This window comes from Haemaphysalis longicornis, unplaced genomic scaffold, assembly GCF_048455015.1.
Source record: "Haemaphysalis longicornis isolate Haplotype H1 unplaced genomic scaffold, Haemaphysalis longicornis Haplotype H1 scaffold_2, whole genome shotgun sequence".
NCBI lineage: Eukaryota > Metazoa > Arthropoda > Arachnida > Ixodida > Ixodidae > Haemaphysalis > Haemaphysalis longicornis.
The window spans coordinates 130,790,473-130,812,202 of record NW_027526295.1 but is presented as its reverse complement, the minus strand read 5'-3'; the positions used below and the strand labels follow the sequence as shown (position 1 = coordinate 130,812,202).

The window sequence follows — 21,730 nt, the reverse complement described above, 5'->3', positions numbered from 1 at the left end:
GCGCAATCCCGGGGCCCCCAGCTGACGCGCTCGCGGTAATGATGATGACGTCATTGAATCACACTACGACGACAGTCGAGTTGCGCGCCTTCGTGGAAGCAGTTGCGTCAGCTGCGTGATTCCGCAGACCCCTCTTCCCAACGGAATCGCCCCGGTTCTCGCGAGAACGACACGCCAGCGAAACGGAGGACACTGGGCGGACGTATATATGTATATATACAGCAGCGTTGCAAGAACAAGGCGCAACCACTTGCTGGCCACGGATCTAAACGGCCCAATTGACGCAAGCTGCTCCGGGAAATCCGTGTCACTATATATACATTTCACAAAATTGCGCCGCATATAAAATCCGTAACGAGTGTCGTACGCGCATATAGTGGCGAACGACATGCCTCCGACTGCGCGAATTAAGCTCTGAGCGCACAGCCCATGTTTGCAGCCACTCGAGCCTTACACCCGACGCCCTGAGCTTGGCGAGTGCTGCGCATGCACCGCACGTGACGTCAGTAACCAAAGGACGCAAAACCACTCGGCAGACGACGGGTTCGGCCTGCTGGGCCTGCTCTGGACACGTACACGAAGGATATCAGATGATTCAACCGAGCGCAAAAGCTGGGACGAGGGACACCGCGCTTCCGGCAGACAAATCGTGCGGAGGAGCGTTCGACACGCTTCACCAAACCGCCTGTGTTCTTATGGATAGTCAATGACACGGTCGGAGGAAAAGCACGCACTTTCCTCGTCCCATGTCTACGCGTGCCGAAGCGATACGGTGCACGGCATGCTCGGGACGGTTGGCTGCCCGAGTACGGACAGGGGCCGAACCAATCTGCGCGGACGCTAGCGAGGGAGATCGACGTACGATGAGCCCTCAAGCGGGGCGAGGCAGCTGATCGCCGCCGCAGGGGGAGATGCCGCGCGTTCTGAGGGCCCATTGCGCGCGGCAAGGAAACAAGCCACGTAACGAGGCACTGAGCAAAGGTCGCGTAAGTGCCTGCAGCGGGTAAGGAATGCGACACGTGTCGGAAGAAAGCCAACACGTGTCGGCGACCCAAGAAAGAAAGCCTGGGTAATTCCTTGGCCGCAGGCGCCTCACACGCCACGCGAGACCCGCGTGCGGCGTTTTGGCGCCTACACCTGTGGCCGGCAGGCACGTCGTCCGCACACAACACAGCGCGGCTGGCGCGGTGATCGGGTCAAAGCAGCCCAGACACCGCTAGTACGCATTCTCTTGTGTAAGGCGATGTTCCTTGCTGGGAGAACGTCACAGACGACGAACGCGGGCTTCCAGAATCGCCGCCGTAGTTTCACAGTGTCTCACCGTGTTGCATTAAAACAATGCGCGCCCCGGGCTCGAAAATGCGCAGTTCGAAGCTTGTACACAACGAGACTCTCAATCCTGCCAATCGTTGTGCTGTCTGGACTGGTAAACAGCCACAAACCAGCCAGGACGAGGCACGGTCGTGGAACGGGAGTGCGTGGACCGCGGGCGGTTGCCCCTCTCTGCTACTAAGACCTGGGAAAGAGCTCCGGGTGGTCGACCCACGGCTGCCAAGCAGATTATTATCTCATTCAGAACGCGGCACTCCAGCCTGCAGTCGGGGAAGCAGCGTCGTGACGCGCGGGCGACGCCCGTAAACGCCAGTTGTCAGCACAAACGAGAACGCCCGCACGGCCGGCGCCCGTCCGGACGGCGCCGAATGGAAACTTCATCAGACGGGCGTTGCCCGATCCTTCCTCTAAAATCAACGAACGTAAAGCGGTCACTGAAGGGGTCGCCTCCATAAAGAGTGCGCGGGTGAAACTAAATACCGCGGCTTACGCACCCCGAACCCGTGACAACTGCCGCCCGTTAAGGAACGGCTTCTGGCGAAGCACGGCCGCCCGATGCTCCCCCGCCACCGGAGCTTCGCGGAAGGTGGCGCCCTTGAACTGTCCGCCACGCAGTGTGCGCTGTAGATCGGCGGCCGCTAGAAACAGCTGACACTGCGATCGCATCCCTCGCCCAGACCCCGCCGTGAGTTGGCCGAGGTGCGAGGGTACCCCAACTCAAATGTGCAGCCTCGTTTATATAATTAAAGCCACGGGGGGCCTTGTGCGTGGAAAGACTAGTCCTCTCACCTCACGCCATCTTTTTAGCAGCACACCTCGGAGGAGGTAAGCGCAAAAAAACGTTCGTGGAAAGCCGCGACGATTTCAGCCCAACCAATTCTGACCGACACTGTATACTTAATATACAAGGGCGTAATGATGAGAGTAACCACTCGCTTTTCTTGGCAGAAGCAGGCGCAAGTTCTTTTTTTTTCCCTTCATATAACCCCGGTTGAGCACAGATGGGTGTAACAGTACCATTGCCATGCTGTATACAGCAACGAGGCGAAGTTGTTGCCTTGATGGTGTTACAAGTGCCGACGATTCCTTCTCCGTTCCTTGCCGCAGCAGCAGCAGCAGCCGAGCGGGGGGGCCCGCGCGCAGCCCCCTCCTTCGGGGTCGGCCGGATGCGGCCGGTGCCGGCCGGCCGAGCAGGCGCATGGCCATCAGCATGTTCCTGGACAGCATCTACCTGAACTGGGTGCAGCGCCGCTTCCAGAACGTCACGCCCGAGGCCCGCAGCCTGCTGCGCGCCGCGCGCGTCTCGCTGCCCAGCGACGACCAGCTGCAGGCGGCCGGCGGGGTGGGCGGCACGAGCCCGCTCAACGCGTACCTGGCGCGCAACCCCGTGCTGCAGCTGCTGCAGAACAACCACTCGTGGCTCGCGCTGCTGGGCAACTCGAGCGGCGGCGGCGACGAGGACTACGCGGTGCGCGTGAGCAACGCCAGCCGCGCGGCCGGGGGCTCGTACTACGACCACGGCCTGAGCGCCCTCTACCCGTACCTGGCCGTGGCCATGGCGCTGTCGCTCATGTTCCTGGCGCTCATCTGCGCCGCCTACTGCGTGCTGCCCGAGCTGCGCAGCACGCACGGCAAGAACCTGCTCTCGCTCTCGGGCTGCTTCATCGTGCTGTACGTGGGCCTCATCGTGGACTTCACCATGCGCGCCGTGCTGCCGCCGCGGCTGTGCCTGGCCGTGGCCGTGGTGCAGCACACGTCCTTCCTGGCCGTCTTCTTCTGGACCAACGTGATGGCCTTCGACGTGTGGCAGGCCATCGTGACGCTGCGGCCGCTCGGCAACCCGCGGCTGCGCGAGGACCACTACTGGCAGTACGCGGTGTACGCGTGGACGGCCACGGCGGCCGTGTCCGTGCCGGCCTTCGTGCTGCACTTCAGCGAGCTGGTGCCCGAGGCGTACCGGCCGCGCTTCGGCGAGGTGCGCTGCTGGCTCAGCGGACAGCTCGCCTACGCGCTCTACTTCAACCTGCCCGTGGGCATCATCCTGCTCTGCAACGTGGTCATCTTCGGGCTCACCGCGTGGGCCCTGTACCGCGCAAAGTACGCGCAGAGGGTCACGCTGCAGGCCAAGCAGCACAAGAAGATGTGAGTGTGTGCACGCCTGCTTTGTCCGCAGGGGATAGGGGGCCAGCAGAGGAGCATGTGGTGGATCAGCTGTTGCGGCGCCAAGGCCCTGACCTCGGGCTCTGTTGCACGGCAATCACGCCACTCACCGCTCCCACGCAGCCGACAGGAGATGCATGCGTCTTTCCGAGCTTGAGGCTTTCCTTCAGCGTCTTAGGCCTCGCACTTTGGGATACCCCTCCCCCTCCCTCATTTCATTTTATTAGGCGGAGAAAGGTCACTTTGGCTGTATTTCTTGGCACACAGGAAACTCGACCTCAGTACTGAAATCCTTTCGTGATAAGTACTCAGCTTTTATGTTCTTGGTCTGCACACAACTGCCTCAAATGTACTTTAGTGTCAACAACAGTGCAGTGTTTTCATCTAAGAGTGGAACAGTGTGATGTAGCAAACATTGAGGTCCACAGCAGGACACCGGACAAGGCCGCATGGCCTGACCTTTCTATGGTGCTAAACAGTTTCAGTCGATCAGCATCTGTTTGCAACAGCAAAATTTTGTTAGCTGGACTGACTTTTGTCAGTATTAAAAGGGCTGTTAATGATTTTGACCTGAGTGGTTTGAACTCGGTATTCACAATTAAAAGAACAAGTATTATCACTTGTAACTGTAGGCTTCATATCAGCAGCAACCCAACTATATCGGCATCTTCGCGAGCAACGTCACTGAAACACTGTTAAAGTTGAAAATGATATCAGCCAATATATCACGAAAAAGAAACGCCGGCGCCACCCCCAAAATGCAAGCCATGCCAGGAAGTGTTGTTATTGTTCACATCGGTAATTAGAACTGCAAAGGTGAGATCACCCAGAAATGGTTGTGTACATCTACTGCGATGTGAGCATGCCTTGCCGAAAGCATCTGACCGTCGCTCACTCATCTCCCCCACAGGTTCTACCTGTACGTGAAGCTGTCGGTGGTGATGGGCGTCATCTGGGTGTTTGAGTTCATCCCCTGGATCACGGGCTACTACCGGCTCTACGGCCTGGCCGGCATGCTCAACTCGCTGCACGGCATCTACCTGTTCTTCATCTTCGTCTTCAAGCGGAAGACGCTGGCGCAGCTGCGCCAGCGACTCACCTGCTGCGGACGGAGGACAGTAAAGCCCACCCTGTCCAAAAAGTACTCCTCCAGCACGCTGGCCTCCATCTCGAACTGTGCGCTCAGCTCGGCGGAGCCATAGGCCGGAACAGGGTGGGTGTGTGTGAAATGTGCAACGTGCAGTGTTCACCCGGAACAGCCATGGTGACGCGCGAGAAGAACGTTACTGCATTTCAGCGACGAGGACATCTTTTAGGTGCTGCGCAGTGGCGAACCCACTGGTGGTGATGCTAGGTGCTTTTTTTTTTCTTCTCTTTCTTCCATGCCATCGAACTGCCACTAAAACGTGCTCGTATTTATAAAACATGCTATTCATCAGAATACTAAAGCCTGCTGATCATCTTGTGAGGAGAATACTGAGTGTGCTCACCTGTACAGATTTGCTGCGTTGAGCGAAAGCGGCAGGCCTGTTTGTCAGTGATGAATGAACTTGAGTGGTTGCGTGGAAAAATGTTGTTTTCGCTATTTAAGTATGCTGTGAGAATCTACCTTGCCTCTGCTATTCAGCGCCAGCCAGGTACCCCCCGGTCGGGCAGGTTTTGTCGCTATCTGTACTTTTAGTTCCTCCAAAAAAGCTGCTTTAACCATACAAATAAGGCAGCGAATTATGCAAGCCGTGAATGAAGCATCAATAATCAGTAGTGCCATTACAAATATTATATTCAGCGGTTTTCGACGATCCGAGTCAGTGGTATATACGTGATCGTAGGCGGACCTTTCAGCGTCCAAAAAGGTAAATCTAGGGTTCGTGACGCCCTTCCATTTCAACGAATACCCTGTAACCGCACCCTTCGCGCCACCTCGGCAGTTGTGCAGAGGGCTGGCTTTGCCGCGAGACACGTACTTGTACGTGGCTTCTCCGCACGACACAAATAGTAGTTGGCTTTCCCGCACAACAGCCCAAGCTATGCTGGAAAGCCAACTTCGGTATTTGTTGGGCGGCAGGATGACGCGTGTAATCAACCCGGTATAAACAAGCTTCCACAATCATTCAATAAATCAATGAATGCGGGAAACTGGTTTTTGTTGCGCAGTTACATAACGCACGTCATCACCCCGGTACAAAGAGGATGCCACAATGAATCAATCAACGCGGATAATTTAGAAGGCACTTTACAGCGAACCGGCCTAGATGGAGTTGGCTCATCGTGCAACTATGCGCTACACAAAGGGGGGCAAAGGAAAGGATCACACGGAAAAACGTTTGTCAGTGTGTTTCCTTTCTTCGCCCCCGTATGTGCAGTGTAAAGTTTTGCGATGCAAGACGCTGCCACCAAGGCCACCGTGTTCGCTTTCCTGCACGACGACGAGGCCTTGCAGGAAAGCGAGACATAAAAACGTGCCTGAAACCGGTGCAGGAAGGCTTCTGGCCCTATTGGTACTTCGTTCCGAGCCGTCTAGCGCTAAACATAGGACGAGGGTGATGTGAGTCGCTCTAAGCCTGTGTTTTGGAAGAGAAGTGCGCACACGTGCAGTGCGATCCAGTGGGGAACGTTGACCTTTCCCCCTCCACAAAACATCCTGTCGGAACTTGGAATTCGTGGTGTCGTTTTCTTGTCCTCATCTTTCATTTACTGCTGCAAAGTGCACGAGAGACTCCACGACGTGCAAGCATTGCTTAGATAACGTTAAGCATCAGCGGCTCCTCTCGCGCGTCCTTACCGGTTTGACCAATCCATAAAAGGTCCAACACACCCTGGGTTGAGCACAACTGATCCGAAATTGACAGAAGTCTGCACTACGGGCTCAGGGCGTCCATCCGCGTATTTTTGTGACCTCACAAGGAGTTTAGAACAGGAGGATGAAAGAGGCTGAAACCCCCTCCATCAACCTCCATCCCCCATCTCTGCCTCTGCTCAGAGGAATCCCTAGCCAACCTGCCTGCCCCTGAACGCTACTGCACTGCTACCAGCTTTACGGCAGCCACGAGGTGCAGCTACTTCTTTTTGTTTCGGAAGTTTAGGCCACTTTGTGCATGCCAAAGGTTTTTTTTTCTCTTCCTTTATTTTTGGTGCGGCATTGACTGCTTTACAGGCATTACATGAAATCACACGGGTGGACTTCAAGCCTTGCATGCGCTGACATTTTAATGAATAAAGGTATTTGCTGTTGACGTGGGGAACTGTCTTGAGAATACCGAGCGAAAGAATTTTAAGGCGAGAGGACCAAGGACTCCTGACATAAAAATAGACTGTTTCGGATCTTCCGCCATTTCCATTTGTGCTGGTAGCTCCTGGTTAACTGACGTGCACTATCCAAAGCTGGCTAAATGTTACATATTTTGCCTCTTATACAGGCGCTTTTAATACCAAAGCAGACCCACGGAATGCATTTTTCGGAAAGCTGCATCTACAGTGCTGCCCAATGTTACTATGGGAGGTCTCTAGGGTGCAACAAGATTCACGTGAGGAGGCAAATTGTGGTTTTTATTTAATTGTGTGAACACGAACACGCAAATTAACTCTTAGTGGTGGTGAGGTGTTTCGAGTGGCATCCCTGATATGACAGCAGCTGTGGGACTCACACTGTTGTTGGGAGTGGCAGCAGCTTCTGAGCTCAAGTGCATTGAAAAGTGTTTTTGTTTTAGTTCAATTATATTATGAGCTTCTGACGTTCCCAAGCCCCCTCAAGCTGAATCCTGCAACAAGTTATTTAGCAGTACACCAGTGCAACTTGTCTTTGCTAGCTTATTTGCAAAGCTCAGAGCTCCCTAATAAGTATTCAAAGTGTGTAGGTGTCCCTTAAAGCATTTTTGAGATGCTGTCAGGGAGACAGGGCAGTTCATAGCCTCTAACGCTGCGCACCAAGCGGCGGGCGCCGACAAGTGCATTGAACAGAAGGAAATAAAATGGCTGTCTTTCGTTTTGCTCTTGACTTGTACCAGATGAACCCTATTTCTGAGCCCAATGCTTTGTTTGTAATAATTTTGATGTATCATCATCAAATCTTTATTTGGAGGTTTATGCCGTTTTGGAGGCTTAGAGGTTTGAAGGCTTTCATTTTAAGCACACGCAAGATCCCACGTGAGTTGGCATTGGAATGTCAACCAAACATCAGCGAGAGTAAGCCCCACTGAAGTAGACGACAAATGCGAGAGTCCCCAAGCTGATATCACGCAAATGCTTTTCACGGCATCGCTCATCGTCACACTCGCCGCAAATCAGCTTCGACGCCCATACAGTTGCAGGGCGACCCTTGTTTATTTTTCCCGCACGGTTGAAAGGAAGGCAATGTGACAACGGATTGCCGAAAGGACAAAATGCATGTGGAGCTTCCATGTTTCAGTTTAGAATAAACAGGAGAGGCAAGTGGTGAAAATGGACTTCCAGTTAGCCTAGAATCCGGCTTACTGGTGATTTGGTACGTTGGTTGGTACCACTGTCAATTTAGGAAATATGGTTCCATTTACTAGCAATGAGTGCACGATTAAAATACTCAGTTGAAGAATCCAGATATCAATCCCTCGCTGCCAGGACCACCAGTGTTTGTTGACAATGATCAGTTACCAACTATTAGATTTTCAAACAGCCCAAAACAAATTGACTGCAAATGTATTATGAATTGTGCATACAAACAAAAAAAATCTCGCAAGGTACTAATTGCATAAACGCAGTGCCCAGTTGTACGTGTCGATTTTGCACCCACAACAGCAGCATTTAAAAAGGCAAGGAATGAAACGAGTGTGGCATTTAATTCGCAAGAACGGAAATTAAATTAACAGTGAATTTTAGACAAGACAGGGAATGCCAACGTGCGATACTGCTTCCTAACTTCTCATCCCCTATTGCAGCACCTCTGCTCTCAGTCCACAAAAGCCTCAACTACAGGCAAGTGACCGGTATATCCCTACATTACAATACAAGAAAAAAAAAGTTTCGCTAGTCTTTTTTCATGCGCCTGCATGAACACACTTGTGTACTGTATTTCCACATGACATTGGCTAAAAGAAGTGCGGTAAAGGTTAGGCACAAAGGTCACCCATTCCTGTCACAGTCAAGCGTTAAGTGCTGACAACACAGCCTTCGCACACTCCTCTCTCCACGCATTGTGGTCATGCTACAGCTAAAACCTTCTCCCGCAGCCTACCAAAGATACAGCTCGCTAAGATACCAGGAGAGCCCATTTTCTTCACAAGAAACTCAACTTTTTTTGTTTCTTTTGCGTTTCAGAGAATCAGCCTTACACAACTTGACGCTTACAACCAACAGCGCCAGAACAGTCATTAGCTGCATTCGAGCATTGCATACCTGTTCGCTACAAGGGTTATCGAGAATCTACAAAGTGAGGGAAGCAAAAGGAACATAACGTATTTTCAGTTGGATGTACAAGTGAAGACATGTAAGAAGCATTACGCTATAAAATCCAGCCAGTATGAAGCAGCAGGGCAGTATGCAGGGTTAACCTCTTGAGACAAATGCATTTGTCCATGGCCACATTGTGAGTTTTATCAACGTCCTGGCCAAAGTCAGCATGTCAGACTTAGTGCAGCACACACATAATAAATGATGACACATCTTGAACCTGCCGTCTCACCTAAGCGAACTTAAGTTTTGAGCTTTGAAATACAACAGATGCACCCATCAAAGGTACGTGAGAACATGTGTTGCATGGTGATTCAATATCCTGAAAAATGGCCCTCTTATGCCAAGCACCTCTGCATCTGAGACATTCTGGCCCTACTGCAAAGTGCGTGTCTTGTGTGCTTGCTTTTTCTATGTTTGTCTGTTTTTTGCACTGTTCAAACACTACCAGTACACATTTGCATAGTTTCCTTTGCACCTCCTGTTTTTCATCGTCAAAACACAGACATCTCTATTGTAACTATCCAGAATCATGTTCTGTGACCTACCAACCCCTAAAAGCCTAAAATTTTACTTAAAGAAGCATGCGATCTTACAACAAATATTGCATTTTGGTTCCTTAATTTCAGTCGTTCTCCAACGTCACCTTGGTTCTTTCATTTCAACCGTGAAAATGTGACCTGCCAGTTGCATGTGTTACTACTACAAGCTCAAAATGAGAAACACGAATTTATTTCAAACTCTCGGCTGAGCCATTTAATGAATGATGCCCCATGCAAGTGTCCAAAACAAATACAGCGACTAAACGATATCTTCCCCTTTTCAATAGCAGCCACAAAAAAAAAAAACCATCAAAGCAGAATCAAAGGTGCAGAAGCAATTCCTAGCAAGCCACGTTACGGCGCAGCAATCGACAAAGGCGGCTGGCTGCATGTGCAAATTACTTCCCGACAAAGAATTTACTCCTTTGCACAATAAATTCTTTTCCTACAAATTCCACACCACCCTTCTCATTGCACTTAAAAAGTACTGATAAGAAACTGAGGCACGGAACAGCATTCACAGGTAAGTGTCTGATAAGAAATCCCTGCAAGCTTGACGTATCACACACAGCGCTATGTTGGGGCAACATTCGAAGTCACCTTGAGGTCATACTGCCACAGACTGCAACCAAGTGAACCAGTACCGGTTTAAGGGCTGAAACAAAATCTAAATTGTGCACTAATAAATAAACAAGGCAAATATTTTTACATGCTAATTCCACTTGGCATTATCAAGTAAGCTTTCAGTAGTTACCGAGCTATTTGCAAGAGTACAACATTTCCGAAAAACAGAACCTTCTGAGCAGTGCAGACGGTTTGACAGGAAAGAGATACTGACGGCCGAGAACTCTGGAGAACAACAAGCACACCGTTCTGAAAAGCGTATTCTTCCTACCGTAAGGTTTAGGATATATGAAAGCGGTGTAAAAAAAGAACGTAACTGAAACCCTTCGAATGAGCTGGCATTCGTACCGAATGTGATTGACCAGACAGAATTCGAATGTAAACTTTACGCGAGCGCGTAGTAATTGGAGCACATTCGTCCCCTGTGAGTTCCCAGGCTGCTTTTAGCGCACTGTGACACGTCGGAACGCGACAATAAAGGCCCAAGACACCGCCGCTCTTGACGAAGGGATGTCAGTCCCGCTCGTCGGTCGGCGTCACTTGTCAGCGGCGCGGCATTGTTTTTTTCCGCCCCATTAAACCGGCCGGCGTCATTGAGCCGAGGGAGCTCAAACGGCCCGATGCGCGTCGGGATGAGCGCTCTTTCAGCTCATAATTTACGAGCCCCGACACAACACGTCTCTGCGGGGAACCTGGCGCCAGTGTAGTAGTTTAGAGTCGCCCGACGGCGCTCCACAGACAACGGTATAGAGCGTTCCGACGACGACCCCGTAAGAGACAAGCTAAACGGGGCCAACGGTAACCGCTCGCGCATAGACCTCTCTCCACAAGCCCACCAGGACGAAATAAAACGGGACCCTTCTCGGCTCTGAAAACCGCGGTTCGTCTGGGAGCGGAAAGAGAAGAGGCGATTACTCCAAGCAAACAGAAGAGAGCGCGCAGTAATCACGTCCCAAAAGACGGACGAGGGGACGGGACACTCGTACGCAATAACCAAGGGCGGTGGAGCCGAGAAGCTCCCGGCTTCGGGCAGCGTGCGAATAAAATAAAGAAAATAGGAGAGGGGAGTGTGCGTGGGCAGACGATAAACGAAACAAGAGAAAATCGTGGCGATAGTGGGGAGGCAGCCACGTCGTTGAGGCGTGCTCCACAACGGACTCCATTCAGCGCTCTTCGGCAAATAACCGTGATGAGAACCGGCAGAAACCAAACGCCAAGCTACGCGCGACGGCTCTGCACTTCGTCGGTGCGGATGTGGCAGCCGGCGTAGCGTGAGAACTGTGACCGTTAGAAGCGCCGATGTTTACTTACGGTCGCGGTTCTTTTTCGTAAACATAGGGAAGCGCAGTAAACTTGAGCGGTGGCTAATACGGTAGACCGAAATAGCAATCTGGTCTCCAAAACATGTGGGCTACGCTCGCGGTTTCCGATCGGCGAGTAAGTAGTTCTTTCCCCGAATAAAGTCCGGGTTCAACAAACACTACGCACGTCTTCAGGGACAAGTTGAGAATTACGGGCCGCGCCAATTATGTGATCTATCAGCTCGTTCGGCTCGAGAGAAGCGCGGGACCCTCTTGCATCACAGGGCACATATGCGCGGCGGGTTATTTTGGAACCCTCGAGTTGTACGCTGCAACGAGCACTCACCATTTCCTTGCCTGCCAAGACCTTCTTTTGCCTTTCTTCCTCCATGCTGGACGACTGTCACACACAGTATCACGCACCACGCCACAAGAGAACGACGACAGTTTGCACGGGATTGTTCATTTTCCAGCGCATCTTTCTCTTCGGACATTCTACGGAGGACACAAGGCAGCGGCCATGTTTTCTGCCAGTACGGCAATGAGCCTGCACACACGTCGCGTAACAGTTTTTTTAAAGCTGTCTGCTTATATTTATGTGACAAATGAATAGTTATAAACGTGAATATTATAAATTTTTTAATATTTTTAAAGGTATACAAAAGCATATAATAATTACGAAACTGATAGAAAAAGTGAGCCTGTCGCAGTCGCCGAATCAGTGCAAAAAAATTGCGGGGAAGTTCGTCGTGCGTTTCTACGCGTCTTTGCCATGTGGTTGTGTCGAATCCTACGTTTTGGTGCCAACTAGGTGCGACAAGAATCTAATTGGTGTTCTGCGGACGTACCATCGACATAAACAATGGACGTTTACGAGCCTGCTTACGTCACCAACTTCTCTGGAGCCGTCAACTGCCTATCAGCCGTCTCTTGGTCACCTCACAACAAACTGTGCGCAATAAGCAGCGAAGCATTACGGGTTCTGGTGAGGCAAGCGGTCGTGGATGTGCATGAATTTCACACGACCCTACATGGCTAAGGGCTGCTTACTGGATGCTAAGATACCAGCACATTACCGAGTGGGCAGACAACCCAAGTTCAGATATGGAAGTAATGGTTGTTTGGACCGCCTTGTTCCCGAGTCGAGTCATGTACAGGCGGCCTCAAAATAAAAAGGACCAAGTGACTGGCATGCAAGAATTATCGGCGCGACACCTACCACCCTAGCCCCCGCTGTTGAGACAGTTGACTGCACATGCGGATCCCTCGTTTGTCAATGAGTATCAATTTTCTGGAACGAAGCCGCAACACTACGTTTGTCTCTAAAGTAGCACCCAGCGGTGCGTTATCACGCGGCAGGACGAGCGAGAACGGCGTGCAGCGCTGTAGAACCGTGCAGGAACGAAATATGTTAGTCAGGCGCTCTTTCAACTGGTAAGCATTCTTTGCCGAATACCCACACCACCGAAGCATGTGCACTAAACCATTTTAAACAGGGTCGAATAAAATTTTTTACACGGGTAAAGACAAGAAATTAAAAATAAAAAGGACTAACCAAACCAAAAGTGTTTCTTATACATTGCCATTGCAGGACAAAGTCTAAAATAAAAAGCCCCCGAAGAAAAAAATCGAAAAAAGAATAAACATTTAATGAAAACCCACCGACCTTGTCACGCCCTGCGTACACACAAAAGTGCGTAATTGGCGAAGTTAACCAGTTTTATTCTTATATTAATGTAATTATGTCAAATATTTGGTGAGGGAAACAAACTGGATGAATAGAAACAGCGCAATACCGCTTGATTATCTGTCTCTTGCATTGCATGCTAACCGGCATCTATTCAGTCAAGCACCGAGCTTTATTGTCGAACCTAACGCCAATCTACTGCACGCCAACAAAACAATAATAACCGAGCTACTGATGCACGTATTATCTCAAAACTGAACACGAACTATTACACAGTTTTGGCACATGCCACAGGCTGCCGCCCGCCGTAAAGAATCATGCCAGTCACTCGGCGTGCAGCAAGAGGTGCCGCCGGGTCTCTTCTTCCACTGAAACGAGGCGCTGCTGCCAAAATCAAGAAAATTGACATGCAGGGATTGTCTATCAAAGGGCTCACATGTGCACTGAGCTATCTCGACAGCAGGTGCTGGCACGGAAGGTGTCGCACCGATAGTTTTCGTGCACTGCTCACTTGGTTTGTTTTATTTTGTGGCCGCCTGCACCGTGCGTGCAAGCTTCCCTGGTTTTTTTTTTTTTTTTTCTTAGTTCCTTAGGTAACTTTTCTGTTTTTTTTTTCCTTCTGCACTTTTATGTCAAAGCTCATGCCAAAGAACACTTCAGATCTTACCCAAAATAAACTTTGAGGTTCAAGACTTTGAGCGTAAAAAGTGAAGTCAATTGGTTTCTAAATGCTCACATGCACTTGTATACTATCTTGTGTGATAGCTTTGTTTCTTGGAGTCGCTACATAATCGGTATTTAAGTGCTAGTCGTGCCATTTGCATATTGGGCACAACACAGGTTAAACTGGAGATCTTGTGCCTATGAGTCAGCAGAATTTACAAAGGGACGACAGGGCTTAAAAGGGGCCATGCAGACAAAATGCAAGTTTGCTTTATTCGAAAGATTTGTGGTTCTATAGTGTCCTCAGCGCTTGTCCGGCAGCAAACGATGATTTATTCACTGAGAAAGTAAGCATTTTAAGCCAGCGTTCCAATTCTCCCGCTAAATCTTATTTCGTGACGTTAGTAATGATGTATCCAGAGCAGAGCCTTAAAACTAAAAACATTCTGCTAACCGAGGCTCCAACAGTTACACAGGTGGCCACTTAGTTACCTTATGGCCCGCTTTCATAGATGGCCCTGCAATACCGCTCAAGTGCCATTGTTTGCACTTTGCTTCTGGCCGGACTTCTGTACCTGCCGTATTCCTAAACATAATCCTAATCATTTCCTAAAACATAAGCTATGATATTTGGGGCATCATGAACTCGTTGTCTGGACAGTCACGTTCGATAAGGCCATTTGCGGCCTTGGCATTACGAAAGGATGTGACAATCTCCCAATTGGTTGAGGAATTTGTGGACGCATACACTTGTACCATGTATGGGGGACTGACTCCCTTCCCTGTTAGCCCCCATGTCCTCCTCAGCGTTGGATGCCCCATTCCTGCTTCGGGAGATCGAGAGCGCGCTAAGTTCCTTACGCAGGCGATGTTCACCAGGGCCTGACGAAATCATCAATCAAATGCTGCTTAATTTGCCTGCAGAACGCAAAAACGATCTCCTCCGGTACTTCAACCACATTTGGGAGACTGGTGCCATTCCTTCTTCGTGGAAACTCGTCTGGTTGGTGCCGGTTCTTAAACCTGGAAAGGACCGAATGGCGGTGTCTTCATACCGGCCTGTTTCCCTTACATCTTGTTTGGCGAAGTTGATGGAGATACTGGTTTGTGCGAGACTAACCTGGTGGATAGATCGTTATAAAAAACTACCATACTGCATGACTGGGTTTCAATGACGCTTAAGTGCCCAGGATAGTGTTCTGGACTTTATCAGCCATGTCGAACATAACCGAGTGCATGAACTTTCAACTATAGCTCAGTTTTTGACGTTTCGAAGGCTTATGACAGTGTCCTGAGACAAGCAATAGTAGACAGACTACATGCAATGGGGGCGTCAGGACACCTTCGCTTCGTTCATGGCTTTCTCACAGACCGGTAACATGCAAGTACAGTTGGGGAGTGTGCTGAGCGAAAAAAGAAGCATCTCGAGGGGGGTTCCCCAGGGTAGTGTTTCGTCCCCTATTCTTTTCATGAGGCTATGGCTGGGCTACCTGCAGCACTAAAAGAAGTTTGACAACGAGCTCAAGTATCCATGTGTGCTGACGATGTTTGCATCTGGTTGCCGGGATATCAACATAAGCGACTGGCAGTGATGACTCAGTGGAGTGTTCACTCCATGCAGAAATAGTTGTCCTCCGTTGGACTGACAGTGTTGGTTGAAAAGTCCTGTTTTGTTCTTTTCCCTGGGAACCGGCGACGGTCCACCCATGTTAATTTAACATTGGGCAGCCTGTCTATCCGTCAAGCCACCCACGTGCGGTTCCTTGGTGTCACCTGTGGGATTCTACATTTAACACACTAGTTTTTCCCACTCCGCAGCCATCCGCGCTCAGCAAACATGCCTTGCGAGCGCCGGCTGCGGACGTGTCCGTTGTTTGCGGAGGCAGACAAAGGCAGGGGCGACAAGGGCAAAACACCAATGGCAGCATTTATTGCAACGTGCAAATCAAATACACTGCATGCAGACTGATCGTAGACCATACAGTAACATTGGGAGCGAGAGACTAAATAACGCTAGAGATCGAAATGGTTCGACTCACCGATGGAATACAGGAGCAGCGGGGCGCTGCACGTGCGAGCGCGGGCGCAGTCTGCGAGCTCGCTTGGATGCGTCTCTTTGTGGCGCGTTGCCCAGGTCCGGACCAGCGTGCCGAAACGTCCGCGCGCTACCGCAATCCCCAAGACAAGAGACTGGCCTCTCGTCATGTGACAACCCACCAGACCTCGCCATTTGGTGGCGCTTGTAGGGAGAAAGAACTGGTTCTCGGGTAAGGCAGAGAGGAAAAGGGTCAACGCCTCCACCCTGGCGACAACTAACCCTCCGGTCGCTGGCGCACCTCCCATATGGCTCGTCGCGCGAGCGAGGTGCATTGTGCAACGCCGGCCACGATGGGAAGCTAGCCAGAAAGGGGTTCGCGTGCAAGTCGCGACCCCCACACACCCTGGACAGCAGACTGTATTGGCGACGGGCAGTCGACATGAGTGTTTCGGCTCTGCTTCCCCATGTGAACATTTTGAGGCGGATTGCTGGAGTTAAGTGGGGGAATCACCGAGTGTCCATGATTAAGCTGCACTCAGCTCTGATTGTGGGTCGCATTCTTTACCACTTGCCTCTGATCTCCCCTTCAGAATCCCAGTATGAGGGCCTTGGAAGCATTGCATAGGAAAGGGCTGAGGATAGCAATTAGAGTTCCTCAGGGACGACAAACGAGAAAGTCGTATGGGAGAGCCAGTCTGCTATGCTGCACTTGATGGCGTCACAGAGATTACTGACGCAGGCAATCTGTCTAGGGGAAACCAGTACTGGAAGAGCAATAATAAGACGGCTTCGAACAAGGACAGCCTCTCATGCGCACACTGCACTTAAAACTCTGAGAATATTGTGCCATCAGCGGCCGGGGAAACTTCCTATCTTAATGCCGCCGTGGTCTTACGAGAGCCTTCAGTGTCAGCTACATGTTCCTCACATGAGAGTCAAGCAAAACACACCAGTGGAAGCAGCCAGATTTTTGGTTCTTGATCATTTGGAGAACTCTCATCCAAATCACCTTCAAATTTTTACGGATGGCTCAGTGAATCCACACAGAGGGGTTAGTGCAGCGGCGTATGTCATCCCTGATGACCAGGTTTCCTGGGCAGCACGCCTGGATCATGTAGCGCCCTCCACCGAATCCGAGTGCATTGCCATTGCGGCTGCTTTAAGTCGTATAAGCCACAGGAAGTTGTAATTCTGACTGACTCAAAAGCAGCACTACAACTTTTGCAGTGTGGGATCCCCACGAAAAGGGTCTGTGCGTGTTCCTTACGGCTTGTGCAAGAACTCAGCAGCAAGGGTTTCAATGTGCGGTTTCAATGGATTCCATCCCATGTTGGCGTCAAGGGCAATGAAACCGCTGATCAGATGGCACGGACTGCACTGCAATTTGCACCGACTGTTAAAGTTTCCGCCAATTACTTGAACGACTTCAGGCGAACAGTCGTCGAACATTTCAAGTTCTTGGGAAATCCCTATCACCAGCCTTGCTTGTGTCACAAAGGGACTTAGGAGATCGGAGGCAACATAGCTGTACTGCATCCGAACGGGCTCAGCGAAGACCACAGCATGGCTATTCAAGGTGGGCCTCGTGCGATCGCCTTTTTGTTTATCATGTGCAGTGACAGGGGATGTACACCACTACGTAATGTGTTGCCCAGAGCATGATGTCGAGTGGTCTGCAATGCTCTCAGCGATTTGAAAGATGGCAGCCCCACACAGCACTCTGGACGACATCGTCTTTCCAAGGGGAGATTGGATGCTGCGCAGAGATGTGTCGCACCTTCTACTAAGCTTCCTTCAGGAGACGGAACTGGCAAACTTGTGGTGAAAAAACACTACCATTGACTAATTAGGAGGAGCTTGGGCAGAGCAACTGCCGGTATATCCAGCCAGGCTAACCCTGCCTGATCCCACACAACCACCACCACCATAAGCTATGATCCGACAAACATGGTCACGTAAGTGGCTGTGCCACTTACGTCAGTTGGTAAGGGTTGTACCAGACAAGTTCAATGTGTCTGATGGCCGTGTAAGGCAGTGTCAGCCAGCAAAGAGCCACACTGGCTGCTTCGATGCTTACGTGTTCGTTCGTAGCTTCAAGTGTTCACCCCACCATTCTTACTGCTATAAAAAGAATGTGCCCTAAATTTAAGTGCAAATGGCCGGTTCTGCAAGCTTATAATCCCTGTTCAATATGCATTTTGTTTTACTGGCCTCAGCCAATCGCACAGCTGCCCATAATACGTCATAGGTTCTAGTGTGGGAAATGAGCTAGTGGGTCGCATGGCCGTCCTCTCTTAGGGGTGAAGCCCCTTAGGGGCTCCACTGTCAGCGTCTCCTGTCGCTGTCGTCTCATGCAGTCATGGTACTAAAACACTGGGACATTCGTTTTACAACGCCTCGTGCTAGAATGTAACGCGTACTAAAAGAACACACTGGGACACTGATATCCCAATGCCTTGCGCTTGAACGTTTCATGTCTGTGGGCAAAAACGTGTACTAAAAGAACACACCGGGACACTCTTTTTCCAACGCCTTGCACTAGAATGCCTCGTACATCAAAGACACGAGACCTTTACAGCAAGGTTGTATACCTCCACCACCCCCCAACGGTTTCATCTGTGTGGGCAAGAATACCCTTATACACTGCATGCTTCGCCCCTCTCCAGGTTTCATGTTAGCGGAGATGGCCGGGGATTTTTTCCTAATTATATGGCTTATTTGAGTGAAGTTTGTGTTAAAAGTGGTGTCACTGTTATTCTAAGGAGGCAATCTTTCGAATGAAGGAAACTTACATTTTGTCTGCGTGGCCTCTTTAAAAGACGAGAGGAGGGAGATAGAATAAATCTTCATTCATCGAGCAGAGGCTGACACTATGGGCCTCGCCCCGTGTTGTAGCTTCCTCTCGAGAGAGGTGCCAGTGGGGTGGTGGGAAGCTGCGGCGAGTTTGCCTGTAATGGGCGAGAATTTCTGCGTAGCCACTCGGTGGGTGGCGTTGATCTTTGTGGTGGGGGGTGGTCCTGGGAACAGGCGCCTTTTAAGCATCACCTCGCGTTTGGAAAATCTAATGCTTTCAAGTATAACCAAGTCAATTGAATAAAGTCAGTAGCTTGAAAACGCATTATGGGTCACGCGAAATAACGGGCAAAACTAGGTGTCCGCCCTGGTGCTTTGTACCTAAAAAAGCTCTATTCGTTTCCCGTGAACGATTTGATTAGCTTGGAAATGGTTGACATAACTAAATGGCACTGGAGACCTGTCTCTTTTTCCTTTTGGACCACTAATGAAGTTGCTTTAATTTGCTAAGGCTTCATGCTTACATCATTGGGAAATCCTGCCATTGTGACTGTCTCTTAGAAAGTGCAGCACTTGAAAGGGACACTGACTGTGTGGTCCCGTCCCGTTATAAATCACAAGCTCGTTTACTGGAACATGATCATTTTTAAATTTTTGTGTTATGATGACATTCATTGGATCACAAAGAAGCAAAAAATTGTACTTCTACCCTTCACCATTGCAAAAAGACAATGGTGACACGTTATGTGTCGTTCATAGTATGCAAGATGGGATGGCTGTGGTTGAATGAGTTTTTGAGCTGCCTTCTTTCGTTTGCAAAGAGCCCGTAAGGCATTTTAGACTGCTCTGTTGGTGCCATAGCTAAATGCTCTGGTGAATGTAATGTTACAGCCCTATACCAGAACACAGCTGCATTTTCAATAGCAGCAAAGCTCCTATTTTTTGGAGCAGCTAATTGTGTCTTTGAATAGGCTGTGCCATCTCTCTGTGCATGAAGGAGTTATCTACTTCTGGTATGACTGGCTGCATACTCCTCTTACATCTCCTATGTACATGGAAAAAAAAAAGAATGTTGTGAGGTTGGGGTTGTGTGCTAAAGAACTCCAAGCGACTTAAGTAGACCAAACTCTCAACAATTAACGGTATATTATGACTCGCTGCTGTATGAAACACAGCCTAGACCTGGCAGTATGTGCAACCACATCATCAGTGGCCATACTCTGCTATGTAGGACTGAGCTCAAGCCTTCCGTGGGCCCCAACAGCATCCGCAGTTATCATTGGTTGTCAGCATGAGCCTGTAGTCTTGTTTAAGCCGCTCATTTAATGATGCTATCTTCTTTTTGTCTCCTAGGGATGCCCGTGTGCCCCTAGCGAGGGTGGGAACCCTCTGCAATTTGACAAAGCCTGCATCGAGAAACTCAAGGAGCCCTTTGATCTCAGCGCGGTTCCACATGATGTCTTGCTGCAGAGCTTGGATATTGGTAAGTGTCAAGGATGATCTCTAATTGGCCGTGCGAGAATCCCGGCACTGCTTAATTAAAAACAGCGGCGGAAGTGCTGCGCCGTTTGTGCCATCCTGCTCCAAAAGGCAGCATTGTGGCGAAACTGCTCCAAATCTGTGCTGAGAAATGTGAGGAAGCCGTAAGGTCATGTTTAGTGCCAGTCGCATTGCACAAGGAGCAGTAGAGACTCATTGGTTGGGCTGCAGCGGCGGACTCCTGAAAGGACTAAAGCTCTGAGTCACTCGTCAAAATTTCTGGTCTCTGCGAGGCGGTATGGTTTCACGGGACTGGTAGGATAACTTCATACCCGCACGTCTCACCCTAGGACTTGGGATCGAGAATGGCAAGCGGGCAACACGCTAAGTTTGCCTTGAAATGCAGCTTCACCGCACTGCATACTGTGCGGTGAAACGTGCATTGTCACCAGCCACCATTGGAATATTTCCGCTTAGTGCCGAAAGCATAAAAATAAAACGGTTTTACTTCTCATTTGAATCGTCACCATTTTAGCTTATCGTGAGCGTGCTTGCCATTCCAAAGGTTTGATCCCGTTGTGCTGTGTTGAACAGGATGAGGGGAAAGGTGCAGCCCTGCAGAACCCATAGTGGAGGTTTTGTTAAGCTAGCAGCTATCTGCAAGTAATCAGCTTCCTTGACATGGGTTGCCGTATTGCAGTGGCTTGTGCCTAGCTCCCTCTGGTAAGATTGCTCTTCAGGCTGAAAAAAAAAATGTTGATGAACATGGGGTAGTTGCACGGCATTTTTTTTTACGTGGGTAAAAGCATGTATTAGATCAGTATTACGTAGTTAGAAGCATGTATTAATTAGCGGGTATTGCGGTATTGCGATATTCTTTCTCTTGTGTTTTGTGAACATGAGCATTTATTTTGAATTTCTCTCTTGTTAGGTTTAGTTCAAATTATCTTTTGTTTTCTCTTTGTTTTTCTCTTAATTTTCTCCTCTCAGTTGGTGTTAGTTTTTTTTTTTTTTTCCATTATTTAGGGTCCCAATACGTGTAGTATGAAAGTAAACCTTTCATCTTAGGTGTGAGAGAGACCACTTCGCCTATCTCTGGTTTTCCCGGATTGTTTCTCTGGCTGTAATGGTGTTGTAATATCGTCACGGTGTCCACATCCTACAATATAAGGAAGATTTATTTTTTACTTGTTGAAAGTCTAGTTAGATGTAGTTATTCAAATATCGCTTGTTTCTAATTTTGTCTTAGTTATAGCTCTGTCAGCTGTGACGCTTTTATTCTGGGAACGTATATTTTTCTAACTTGTTGAAAAAGTGGGCGGCTCAGTATTGACCACATGTTGACTAAAAGCCATTTAAATTTTTGTTCTTTTGTATTTACTAGAAATAGAAAATTGCAAATAAATGACAATTAACTTTAAGAATCGGCTCCAAAACTGACTTGCACTGCTCCAATATTTGCCTTTGGCGTTCCAGAGCTGCTCCCAAAGTCCCCTTTTTCTGCTCCAAAGTTGCTCCAAAACAGCATTATTCCTGCTCCTTGAGCTGCTCCGAAAGACTGAAACCCGCTTCCAACCCTGTTAAAAAATTGAGAGAGAGAAGTGAGAACTGTGAGAACTCTGAGAACTGAATCCGCAAGTGACATATTGGAGTTCGAATGCCACTGAGTAACCTTTTACAGTGAGTAAAT

At 49.6% G+C, this 21,730-nt stretch overlaps 2 protein-coding genes across 7 annotated transcripts in view; both read left to right on the top strand.

Annotated features, from left to right (window-relative positions):
• Positions 1–7,519, top strand: part of LOC144169217 (G-protein coupled receptor Mth2-like) — a 44,476-nt gene extending 36,957 nt beyond the window's left edge. For 2 of the 6 annotated variants that reach the window (XM_077698261.1, XM_077698260.1), the window contains exons 2-3: positions 2,446–3,474; positions 4,403–7,519. In XM_077698261.1, coding sequence (XP_077554387.1) covers positions 2,531–3,474; positions 4,403–4,694 — 1,236 coding nt within the window. In that variant the 5' untranslated portion in view covers positions 2,446–2,530 and the 3' untranslated portion in view covers positions 4,695–7,519. Of the gene's footprint in view, positions 1–2,439; positions 3,475–4,402 lie in introns of all 6 variants that reach the window. The other 4 variants (XM_077698262.1, XM_077698258.1, XM_077698263.1 and 1 more) reach the window with 3 other exon arrangements.
• Positions 7,520–12,094: 4,575 nt separating this feature from the next.
• The window catches only part of LOC144169215 (uncharacterized), a 52,926-nt gene continuing 43,290 nt past the window's right edge, over positions 12,095–21,730 (top strand). Inside the window, exons 1-2 of the mRNA XM_077698256.1 lie at positions 12,095–12,365; positions 19,915–20,044. Coding sequence (XP_077554382.1) covers positions 12,243–12,365; positions 19,915–20,044 — 253 coding nt within the window. The 5' untranslated portion in view covers positions 12,095–12,242. The remainder of the gene's footprint in view (positions 12,366–19,914; positions 20,045–21,730) is intronic.